We start from the raw sequence: 12,062 nt of genomic DNA on the forward strand, positions 1-12,062 counted from the left end.
AAAGAGAGTTGGGGGCTGGGGGCCAAAAAAGGGCCCTGGGAATCCCCCCAATGAGAGGGGCGGGCACCAGGCTGAGCCCCGCAGGGACACAGACACACCTACAGCCCCTGCAGAGATGGGGAGCCCAGCAGGGATTTGGCACAGTGACACCCCCAGGGAATGGCAGGGAGTTGCACAGGGCTGGGAGCCGGCATCGTGCCCCTGCCCTCCCCGTCCCCCAGCACGATCCCATCCCAAACCCACCCATGGCAGGAATGAAGTGTCAGAAAGGAGCAGCAGGCAGGGAGCCCAGCCTGGAGAATAGCCCTTGGAGAAACCACTATGAGAAAAAGGCCACCTGTGACAACCCCCCTCCCCGAGCCCTGCAGCACCCAGCTGGGGAGCAGCAGAAAGACAGGAGGGTCCCAGGAAGGGGACAGTCCCCAAGTGGCAGCCCGGACCCTCGTGGCACTCAGAGGAGGGGCTGTAAACTGCAGGGAGCCGGGCATGTAAACAGAGACAGGGGTCTGGGGGGGGCCGTGCTGGGGGATCCCAGCCCCCCACTTTGTTCTGTGCCTCCCCTCAGGGACCAAAACCAGGAGGCATATTGGTGGGGGGCAAAAGCCATCACAGCCTTCCTTCCCTCCCCACCAGCAGCATCCCCTGCGCTGGGGGCTCTGGAGCAGAGAACAGCTACACCGGACCATGTGGGGGAAAAAAAAAACAAATCTTCCCCGGGAAGAGTTTGTGCAACACGGCCCTTCCCCCCCCTCCCCCTCCCAACCCGGGGCCAGCCTGGGGGGGTCTGGGGCCGGCAGCCAGGCAAGGAGGTGTGGGGGGAACGTGCTGGAGCCGGGGCGCAGATGTTAGAGAGGAGACGAGTCTACGTTACACTGAGGGGGCCGGGGGGTCCAGTCAAGTCGCGCATCCCGGGAATCCGAACACTGAGATGGGCCAGGGGGCTGCGGGCATCGGCGATGCCTACAGGAGACGCAGTCCCTGAGCTTGGGGATGCAGCCCCCGGGGTGCAGGGCCAAAAATGGGATGAAAAGAAACCCCCACCCCAAGGACACCATCTCCCCCACGCACCTCACTTGATGAGGATGCCCGCAGGTCGCATCTCGTCCTCACTGGCGTTCCTCATGTTCCTTTCCACCTCCTCTGAGGATCTGGGGGAGACGAACCAGATGCAGCTGGGGCTTCTCCTGAGCCCCCTCAGAGCTGCCAGAAGCACGCAGAGGTGCTCCTCCCACAACGTACACCAGGAAATCCTTCACTTCCTCCACCGTGATGTCCCCAGTGGTGTCCAGCGGGTTCTCCATGCTGCTGTTGGGAGAGTCGACGGAGCCAGGTGAGAAGGTGGCCTGGCGCTCCTCGGGGGACCCTGGGGAGACACAGGGAGGGATGGAGATCCCAGAGCCTTCATCCCCACAAACCCCATGGTTGGGGTAGAAGGGACCCCACAGCACCAACCCCTGTCATGGGCTGGCTGCCCCCCACCAGATCAGCTCTCCCTAAGTACAGAAAACGATGCCCAGCTCCAGAGCACATCCCTCCCCCCGCTGCGTCCCTTTCCCACTCACGGTCACTGTCAGCAGGGGAATGGTTGGCCTCAGGGCTGCGTGGCACGTGCGTGCCATTGGCTTGCTGCACCTTCGGAGTCACCGTTGAGTTGCTGGAAGGAAACACAGGGAGAGGTCACTGCTGGTGGCACAGCGCAGGGATGGACATCATGGGGTGCTTCCACAGGGGGTGAGGAGCCCTCGGCCCGACCCACCTGAGGCACGAGGTGTCCTGCAGCCGGGACACCTCCAGGCAGCACAGCGGCTCTGTCACATTCCTGGCACTCAAGGAGAAGCGCTCAAACTCGGACGGTGAAATCAAGTAGAAACCTGCAGCGTGGGGAGACAGAGAGCATCAGGGAGCACCCAGGCAGAGGTGGGGGACGCTGAGGCCATGCGGAGCTGAGCCCTCACCCTGCCCGTGCTTGGTGAAGACGCAGGAGGCGATGCCGCTGATGTCCTCTTTGCGGATGCAGCTGTAGTGCACCTGTGGCCGCAGGGCGGGCACAGTGAAGATGTGGATGTCGCCCAGGTTGGTGAGGCAGGCCAGGCAGTTCTCCACACGCTCCTCAGCACCGGTGCTGGCCAGGCTGACCAGGGCCACCTTCCGCACCCGGCAGCCCTCATGCGCAGTCAGCTTGAATTTGGTCTTGGCGCTGACTTTGGGCAGCGTGAAGACCTGTGGAGGGCAAGAAGGGCAAGAGGAGTCCGAGCAGCCCCAGACAACACTCAGCAAAGGTGCCTCAAAAGCCACCCCATCCCTCTGGTCACCCCAGCCAGGATGCTCCTCCAGGTACTGGCGCAGATGGGGACACCCGGAGCAGAGCAGACATGTTGGGGATGTCCAGTCCCATCCTCAGTGCTCATGCTCACCTTGAACTGCTCCTCTGAGGAGATGAGCATGGAGTGGCTGCCCTGCATGTCGGGAGCCTTGGCCAGGTCCCGTGACACCTCGTAGGGCTCTGGCAGTGGGTTCCCCCGCCCGTCCAGCACAGCAATGGCCACCACGGGCGCACGGTGCATCAGCTGGATCTCCTTCCCCAGCACCGCCTCCACTGCTCGCTCTGAAAACTTCTCCTGTGACGGCACCTCCAGAGCGTAGGCGAACACTGAGCCTGAGTTGGTCCCTGCCCACATCGTGGGGCCATGGTGGGTGGCTGCAGGGTGAGAGAGATCGGAAGAAGCATGAGACAGCTCCTCGCCGTGGCACAGCGCCGCACTCGGGGCTGCCTGCGGGCTCTCACCATCTCGAAGGAAGGTGTCAGCGAAGTAAAGGCACCGCACCACCCCAGAGAGCGAATCGTCAGCTGAGCGGGGCTCAATGCGCCTCTGCACCGGCGTCATCTCCACCTCGGGGGGGCCCGCCTGCTCAGCCAGCTGTGCGTTGGCCTCCTGCACCTTGCAGAGGGGGGACAGTGGGGGGTCAGGAGCTGCACGCGTCGCACCAGGAGGGGATCAGAGCCCTGCGCTGCGCCCACCTTGCTGGAGGGGCTGCCGGCGTTCAGCCTCTTCTTGCCCGACACCCTGCTCTTGCGGATGCGTCGGAAGGACTGCCGCAGGGACTTCTTGAGGGACTTGACGCGGGACAGGGGCCCCTCCATGGCCAGCGAGTCATTGGGGTGCAGCGTACACCTGCAGCATCACCACTCAGCACCCGGACCCCAGCACGAGGTTCCCCATCCCCAAACATCACCGCCTTACCTGGCCAGCACCGGGTTGCGCCGGTGGTAATCAAAGAGCCCAAAGCCGTGGCTGGTACCAAAAGCCACCAGGTTCCACTCAGAGTGCAGGGTGACGGCGGTGACGGCGGCAGGGGGCACGCACTGCACCAGGACGCTGGGCTGGAAGCCAGGGGTGAAGGTGATGGGGCCGTTCCGGGGCGCCAGGCGGTCGTGGCCCTTCCAGGTGAAGCCCTCGCGGTCCTGCAGCAGATCCACCGCGGCCACACTGACGGCATGCTCAGACTTGTCATCGTTCAGCTCCATCACCAGCACCTGCAGGGAGGGGACAAGGGGCCGGTGGGGGACATGGAGGGTTCCTGTGCGCTGGCTGCAGAATGAACCCATGGGTGGGAGCTCTCTTGGGGGAAGGCTGCAGGCATTGGGGTGCCCTGTGTCACCTCGTCCCCCAGGCGCTACCTGCCCGGCTGTGCCGGCCACCACCATCTTGGCTGTGTATTTGCACAGAGCGATCTTCTGGATGCCCAGACGGGGGTCATCGCTGTAGGGATCAAAGCAGCCCACCTGAGGAAGAAGGGACAGGTGTGTCACGCACCCACGGGACAGACAACAGCACTGAGTATCACGTTCAGGGCAGCTCCAGTGTCCCATGGTCCCCCCTCCCCCCCCAGGCCAGGGCAGACCCATGGGTCAGGGCGTGCAGAACAAGTGTCCCTTGTGTCACTGAGGCAGCAGCTGTGCCCTGAGCGAGGGGACACGTCCCCACAGTGCAGCTGGGATGGCTCCCACAGTCACATCCCTCCAAAGAGGCAGAGGGTGCTGGGGCTGCAGCACGGTGTGTGCCTCCTGCTGTGTGTGCCTCCTCCAAGCCCTGGGGATGTCACCTTGCGGAACGGCGGCCACTCCTCCTCGCCCGCCTGGTTGAGGCTGTCGTTGTGCTCACAGTCGGTCTGGAAGATGTTGGCGGTGCCCAGCTTGTACAGCGGCTTCAGGGACACCCCCGAGGCATCCCAGAACCGCACCGTGCCGTCCTCGTGCCTGGGGAGGGGATGGAGGGACAGGGTGGGGGTGATGCCATTAGCATCTGCGTGGCTAACAAGAGCCGCCTGTGTGCTGGGTGGCTGCCGTGCCAGGAGGGGCTGAGCGTGGGGACAGCACGGCGGTGACATGCTGCTGCCTGGCCACCAAGCTGCACAGTGGGGATTGTCAGCCCAGCAGCACCCCACACATCCCCAGGGCTTCAGCTCCCAGTGCGGGAAGAAGTCCACCTCACCGCCCCATCCCAATCCCGCCACCATGGGAAGGGCTGAGGATGTCCCCTTCCTTCCTCGCACTGAGGGTCCCCCCAACATCACAGCCACTCCGAGGTACCCACCCGGTGAGAAGCAGACCCCTCTGCGTGGGCTCCTGGGCCAGGTTCTTTCCTCCATTGATGGGCCAGGCCTGGAGGAGCATTACCAAGCATCACACCTCTGCGTGCCCCCAAAGTCCACATCCCCTACCCACAGACCCCAGCACTCACTGCAGAGGAGAGACGTGGGCTCTGCTGCTCCCCAGCACTGACAATCCTCTCCCAGAGTTTGAGGGGCACGTTGGAGATGTGGTAGGAGCAGGTGATGGCAGAGGAGTGGAGCGGGGCCAGGTATGGGGCAGGGATGGTGGGCCAGCCCGGTGTCTGCAGGTCGATGACCACCAGCTCCTCCTCCACCAGCACCACCAGGGCACGGGGGTTCTCAAAGCCTTGTTGGATGAGGGGAAAAAAGAAAAAGAAAAGAGGGATGAAGGTAATGGAAATCCCAACCCAGGGACCGTGGGGTTGGTATCCCAGGACGTACCTCCCTCCGGCACCACGGGGTCCTGCACTGTGAAGAAGTCGATGATGCGGGAGGTGAAGTCCAGCGTGGCCAGTCTCTGGCCCTGCACCACACTGACGCAGTGCCGGTCGCCGTAGCTGGCCCGTGGCATGCCGCCACTGAAGATGATGAAGGGGTTGCTGTGGGGGAAAGCAGATGGTCACGGCTCCATGGGGGCACTGCCCTGCATCAAACCCCCCCAGCACCGCATGTCCCCATCCCCATCAACCTACCCCGACTCACACGTCCGCCACAGGATTTTGCTGATGGCTTTGCACGGGAACGGACCTGGAATGAAGGTCGTGCCACATTTACAACACTCAAACCATAATGCCATCCCAAAGCCAGCACGCATCCCTCGGCAGGGGTTTGGGGGCAGGTGCCCACGCACCGTAGGGGATGGTGACCATGACGGGCTGCTGGGTGCGCTGCCCGCTGCCTCCCACTGCCCACACCATGTAGCCGCCGTCACTGTGCGAGCTGACGATGTTCTTCCCGCTATGCTCCCAGGCCAGACTCTCCAGCTGCTGCGAAAAGGGGACAGCGGGGGTTTGGGACCCAGGGAGGGAGCAGGGTGAACCCTTCCCCACAAAGGAGCCAGCCTGGCCCAGGTACCTGGTTCCCGAGGAAGAGATGCTGCACGGTGCGCGTGCTCTGGTCCCACAGGGCCACCAGCCCCCGGCTGTACCCGATCAGCAGCCTCCCAGCATCCTGGGGGTGCTCCTGGATGGATTCCACTGGCCCCAGTGCCTTCCCACAGCGGTAATCATCGGGCACGCTGCAGAGGAGAGAACAGGGGAGTAAGGGGGATGGAACGGTCAGGAATTGAGGCTTTGGGGGGTGCAGGACCGGTGCTCACCTTTGTAGGATCTCATCCTGGAGGAGGGTTTTGTCTTCCAGCAGCACGAGGGCAGACAGTGCAAGGAAGTACACTGCTCCACCCTCAGTGCCCAGGCAGGCCACCGTGCCCGAGGACGTGGGAAGGATCACCGTCACCCGCGTGATGCTGGGGGAGCAGCTGTGGGGAGAGCAGGGCTGTGTCAGCTGCGTGACCCCAGGGCCAGGACGGATACCCCAAGAGCCCCCCATTCTGTCCCAGCATCATTCCAATGGGGATGGGTACGGTGCACAGGGACAGCAGCCAGGCTGCCTGGTCACTACTATCAGCCTCAGTGGTGACAGGCAATTATTGAGCCATTACTTACACCCTGAGATCAGGGCTGCGTGGAGACAGCGTGGAAAATGGAGAACTTCACCAGAGGGGACACACAAGTCAAGGACCCCCCTGAGAACCTGAGCCACTGCAGGGCCACGTGGCTTTCACCACGGCCAGAACCAGGGCGGGGGGGGTAGGGAATGATTTGGCCAAGGTTCTCCCATCCCCTCCAGGTCCCCAGTCAAGGTCATCTCAGCCACCACCACCCGCTCCCCCACACTGTTCCCAGCACAGGGCCAGTGCCCTTATCACTGCCAGGTGTGCACAGAGCCCGGGAGCTCTGCATCCCAGCACTCCCACGCCGCAGAGCTGCTCCTGCTCCATCCCGCTCCATGTTCCCCCCCTCCCCTCTTTAAGCAAAACAATCGGCGCAAACCCTGCAGCCAAGCCAAGCCTCACCCCGGCGCGGAGCCGGGTGTAAACTCTGGCAGACCTCACCCACCACCGCCCCAACGCGCCCGGTGAGGAAATGAGCATCACCGCCCACAGCGGGGTCACCCCACGGGGACCAAAGCCGGGTGGGAGCCCCCAAACCCCAGCACAGCACAGGGCAGGAGGAGGAGCGGTGCAGCGCCTGACCCGGGTCGTGCAGGCAGCCCGAAGCTGCGCGTCTCCTCCAGGTGGGAGCAGCCCTCCTTCTGGTAGATCTCCCAGAGGTGCAGCGAGTTGTCATCCAGCAGGGACAGCAGCCAGCCCTGGGCAGGGGGGGGAACAGTGAGTGAGCTCCAGGGGTCACTGCCAGGGTTCAGTGGGACCCCCCCATACCTCCCCACCTACCTGCCCGCTCAGGAAGTGCAGCTGGGTGACAGTGGCCGTCTCCTTGTGCAAACCCGTCAGCTCCACACCAGGCGCACCGTACCTGGGGGGGCCGTTAAGGAAAAGAAAGAAAGAAAAAAAAAAAAAGAAAAGCAACAAAAAGCAGCAAAAAACGGCACAGCCCCACCTGAGCTCTGCTCGGATGCCACTCAACCAGCACCCCAGCTTAACCTGAACCCAGGTTAACCCCCCCCATTGCTGCCGAACCCCTCCCGCTCCCACCCCCCCTCCCTGACGCCCCACACACGTCCCCCAATCCCTCACCGAGGGTCACCAAGCAACGGCCCTCCGGCTCGCGTTGCTGGGAGCAACCCGCTCTGCCGCCAGCCGCTGTGCTCATCCCGCTGCTCCCCCCCGCTCGCTTCCTGCCCCCAGCCCACCCCAGCCCCGCACAGAGGGCCCCGAGCGGCCCTGCACAGCAGCAAGCCGGAGGGTTTGCAGCTGGGGCCGAGGAAATGAGGTTGGATGGTGATGAGCTGGAGGCCCCAGCGCTCGGCTCTGGGGTGGGACGCGTCCTGCACTCCCCCCCCCAGCCCAGAGCGCGGGACCACAACAGGATGGATCCCAGGGATTCCCGGTCCCATTTGGCCACCTCATTGCGCTCTCAGTCGCAGGCTGGGGAGCCCACACTCAGGGACGGCCCCAATTAGCCACGCTCGCTCAGGCACGGACAATGTCCGCAGCGCTGGGAGCTCTTGGGGCCCTCAGCTTTCCCATGGGCTCCCCCAGCGCAGCGGGCACGGGGACGCAGCCAACGTCGGCGGTGGTGGCACAACCACGGTGCTTCCGACCGCCGCCGCGGGTCAGGATGCGGTTGGCATGCGGCCAGACGGGCACACGAGGGCCGGGCCAGATCCTGGCCTCCGCCACCCCCTTCTTTCTCAGCAGGGTGGGGTTTGGTATGCGCCCGCATGGCCACACTCACCCAACTGGTCCCGGCTCTTCCATCGGCAACGCCGCTCGGCAGGAAGCGCGGCAGGACCGGCACCGATGCTCAGCGCCCACAACCACGCAGCACCCCAAGCACAAGGAGCCTCCCGGTCCTCAACTCATCAACCCCACAGCCCTCCCAGCCAGCTGCCTCCATCTTCCCAACCCCGGGCATTGCCTCTCACACCCCAGAGCTGCATGCGGGGCTGGGATGGATGCATCCCTGCAGTGTGGTTTCCGCACACCGCCCCGTGCCCCGCACGCTGCCCTGGGCACGGGGAACCGGCCCGGCGGCTCCGGCAGGTGGGAGCTGTCTGGCAGCGCCGGTGTGGCCGGGCTGGAGCCGCCGTGGCGCTGGGGACGTCCTGGAGGAGCCAGACAGCCGGGTTGGGGCCGCGGGGATCAAGGAGTGGGGCAAAAGCACAGCCCCAGGGCAGCCGCCGACCCACAGGGATGGGACATTGTGATGGCACTCAGGTTGCTCACCGCCCCATGGCACAGCACCAAAGGTTCCAAGTGGAACCCAACACCCCATCACCAAAACGTGCTGATGGCCAAAAAGCACTGGGGCACCCAACAGCAGTGCAGCGCTATAGGGGGACCAAGTGCTGGGACCCCCTGGTGGCTGAGGGGACACAGATCGCTGGGGGTGGAGATGGACCCCAAGCATCTGACCCACAGCCAGACACAGCACAGCACAGGCACGGCCAGGACAGCATCAGGATGGGACCAGAGCAGCCCTGCCACTGAAATGCCATCTTTGAGCCAGGAATGCAGCAAGCTGATGGAGGAAGGGAAGCAGGAACAACCCTCCCCTCCAAAAAATAAATTAAAAAAAAAAAAAAAAAAAAAAAAAGGAAAAAAAGAAAAAAAGGGAAGAAAAAAGGATCCCGCACAGGACGCGGTCCCCCCAGTGCCCCCCCCCCACATTCCTGCAGCACGGGGCCCCCGATGTGGCCACATCCAGCCCTGGCTGCCTGCCAGCAGCACGGCACAGTCTCCCCGCTCGCAACAAAGCACAGCCGCAGCATCCTGGGACGGGAGCATCCATCCCACCCCGCTCCTGGGTTTTGGTTGGGTTTGTTTTCCAGCGTTTTCCTCCTCCAAAACACCGCTCCAGGCACACAGTTCGGGACAAGGCGGCCGTTCTGCTCCGGCCCCCCAGCACTCCCCCCCTCCTTCCCCCACCCCCCAACTCAGCACAGCTGCAGCCCAGCTGGACGGATGGACGGACACCGCCAGGACGTGGCTGGGGGCTGCGTTCCCTCCCTCCTCGGTGTTTTGTTTTTTTGGAGGGGGGGTTAGGAAAGGATACAGCTTGACAGCTCCCGCCTTGGTGCCGATGGCCATCACACGCAACCTGGGGTCGTAGGCCAGGGCGCTGGGCTGGCTGGGGAAGCCGTGCTCCACCGTCTGCGGGGACAAAGGGGTCAGAGCAGAGCATCCCCCCAAACCCCGAGTCCCCCCAGTAGGAGCAGCAGCACCCCAGCGCCCAGCAGGATGGCACTCCGGCCCTGCAACGCACCAACGATGCCACAGCACTACCCAGGAGCCTCCTTAGGGGTCCACATCCCAAAACTGACCAAACCGCCCCAAATGACACCGAAGGACCAGGGCTGCCCTGACCTTAGAGAAGCGAACCACACTACCCAAAGGCACGGGGATGCCCCCATCCACAGCAGCGCCCCAAGGAGCACAAGAGGGTTCCCAGCGATGCCGCACAGAACCAGGCGAGCGGGACCAGCCAGGGAGCAGCGCCGGCCGTGCTGAGCCCCTGCAGGCACCTTCCCAAGGAAGTCCGCGACGGCGGCGTGCCCAGGCTCGCTGCTCTGGGAGGGGCTGGGCAGCATTTGGGGACGAGGACAGGAGGGGGCACACGACAACAGCCGCCACCTTTTGCACCAGGGAGCGCTGCCAGGGGCTGCGACACCAAAATGCTCTGGGGTGACACCTCCCTGATGTGCCAAGAGCTGCTCTGCGGTGTCACCTGGCAGCAGGGAGCATGATGTCCCCTTACAGGAGGGTTCTCAGTCTGAGGACAAATTTGGGTGCCGGTCCCCATCGCTCACACGTCACCCCAAAGGCTCTGCAGGATGCACACTTGGCTCCAGGATGCTGAGGGGTGGCACCATGGAGACACTCTGAGCGCAGTGCTCAGATGGGGACCAATGGGACCACCCTAACAGAACCCCAAAAACACCCTCACTGCAGGACAGCCACCCCATCCACCACCGCCTGGAGACCCAGTGGCAGCAGTGCTACTGGGGATGACAGCAACAGGGACAGCTCAAGGATCAATGGTGGCACTGGGGATACCCAAGGAGCTAGGGGTGATGGTACTGGGGATGGTGGCTGAGCACCCACTCCCTTCACAGCCTGCCTCCTCCCGCCAGCAGTGGGGCCACATCCGGCAGCAGGCTGCTCCGGACGGCCAAGGAGCACTCTGGGCCAAATTACAGCAAATCTGAGGCAGATTTGGAGCTCGCAAGGAAGGAAAAAAAAACAAAACCCAAGACCTTAATGGGAGGCAGGTGGGCAGGCAGCGTCCCGGGGCGCTCACGGCTTCCGCCACGCAGCCACCCCTTGGAATAACCCCCCCAATACCGGGTCTGATGGTGGGACCCCAAAACTGGGGTGGGCTGAGGCGGAGAGGTGAGTTTGGAGCACCCCAAACCTGTGGGGAGCAATGGGGGGGGGGGAGGTAGCATCCAAGGGAGGAGAGCACGGTGACAGTGTTTTCCTGCCTTCGGTGTCACCAGGAGTTGGGGACGTCCCAGCGCCGCGGGGCTGCAGGCGGGAAGGATGGAGGAGCTCCCCCAGCGGGGAGAGGGCACAGAGCGGGACCGGGGGGTGACACCAGGACGGCGGCAAAGCGCTGCACCGGCCGGGGGCCTCCAGATCCACGGGGCGCGTTACGGGGGAGCAAAGCGGCTCCCAGCCCCGGAGGTGTCACCGCGCTGCAGTGCTACGAGGCGGCCGTAGACACCCGCAGCACCACGGGGGTCACACTGGGGGACGCTGTGAACGCGGGGGTCCCCAGACGGGTGCTGCCGCCCGGGGGCGGGGGTCTCGGGGTGACGGGGGGCGGCGAGGTATGACCCCCCCATACACACATACCGCGGTGCCCTACCGCCCCGGGGCCGCCCTACCCGCAGCCCTGCAGGGGGCGGCTCCCGCTGCCCGGTGCCTTCGGGGCCGCCCCCGCCCCCCGGGGGGGTCCCGCATCCCGCGCAGTTCGGAGGGGCTCCGGTACCGCCTCCTCCCGCCGCCGCAGCCCAGGGGTCCCGCCCCCCGCCCGGTCCGCACCTTGCTGAAGGCGAAGAGGTCGTGGCGGAGCCGCTCGCGGTGCGGCTCGGCGCCCTGCCGCCGGAACCGAAACTTCATCATGGTGGGGCCGGCGGGGCTCGGCTCGGTACCGGGAGGCGGAGGGCGGGACCGGTGATCCCGGGGCAGACGCTCCCGCTGCCGGCGGTGCCGCTCCCGGTCGCGGTGCCGCTCCGGTGCCGGTCCCGGTGCGGGCGCCCCCCCCCCCCGCTCCGAGCGCCGCGCGCCGCGCGCCGAGCCCCGGGCAGGCACCGCCGCGGCGGGGCGGGGTGTGGCCCTGACGGACGGCGCGTCCCGCCAATCAGCGCGCGTTCGCACGCGCGGCGCGGCGGCGCCCTCCTGTCTGCGCTGCGCATGCGCCGGCGCGGAGGCTGCCGGGAGTTGTAGTTTGCTGCCCCGCAGCCCTCTATGGCAGCCGATGCGCTTCTCCCTTTTCTTTTCTCCCTCATTCTTTCGTATTTTTTTTCTCCTCAGGGCCGGGCTTAGGGGCAGCGAGCACGGCTCCAGGCCGATCGTCCTGGCCGCGGGGGGTGCTGGGCGCCGGGGCTCACGGCACGGAGCGGCCCAGGGCAGGCCTCACCCGCAGGGCCCGGTCCCGGCTGAGTCAGTTGGGCGCCGCGCTCAGGGCTGGGCCGGCACTCCGCGCTGAGTAACGGCGGGCCGCCCGCACGGTGCGGGGCTGCGCTGCGAGGCCTCGTACCTC

General features: G+C 65.1%; 1 protein-coding gene across 2 annotated transcripts; it reads right to left on the reverse strand.

Annotated features, from left to right (window-relative positions):
- Positions 1 to 46: 46 nt before the first annotated feature.
- On the reverse strand, positions 47 to 11,582 carry LLGL1 (LLGL scribble cell polarity complex component 1). Of its 2 annotated transcripts, none has more exons than XM_048961555.1 (23): positions 11,342 to 11,582; positions 9,351 to 9,448; positions 7,067 to 7,148; positions 6,869 to 6,984; positions 5,933 to 6,091; positions 5,689 to 5,851; positions 5,465 to 5,600; positions 5,307 to 5,361; positions 5,056 to 5,213; positions 4,743 to 4,960; positions 4,596 to 4,663; positions 4,105 to 4,258; positions 3,680 to 3,784; positions 3,243 to 3,535; positions 3,020 to 3,173; positions 2,786 to 2,939; positions 2,415 to 2,698; positions 1,956 to 2,220; positions 1,757 to 1,871; positions 1,563 to 1,654; positions 1,240 to 1,363; positions 1,069 to 1,148; positions 47 to 960 (listed from the first exon to the last, which is right to left on the reverse strand). In XM_048961555.1, the coding sequence occupies exons 1-22, from the start codon at positions 11,420 to 11,422 to the stop codon at positions 1,070 to 1,072; spliced, it is 3,153 nt and encodes a 1,050-aa protein (XP_048817512.1). In that variant the 5' UTR covers positions 11,423 to 11,582; the 3' UTR covers positions 47 to 960; position 1,069. The 2 variants fall into 2 exon arrangements, with proteins under 2 accessions (XP_048817512.1, XP_048817511.1); XM_048961554.1 differs by having other exon boundaries at positions 2,786 to 2,933; positions 11,342 to 11,531.
- Positions 11,583 to 12,062: the final 480 nt, after the last annotated feature.

Source organism: Lagopus muta, chromosome 15 (genome assembly GCF_023343835.1).
Source record: "Lagopus muta isolate bLagMut1 chromosome 15, bLagMut1 primary, whole genome shotgun sequence".
Classification (NCBI taxonomy): Eukaryota; Metazoa; Chordata; class Aves; order Galliformes; family Phasianidae; genus Lagopus; species Lagopus muta.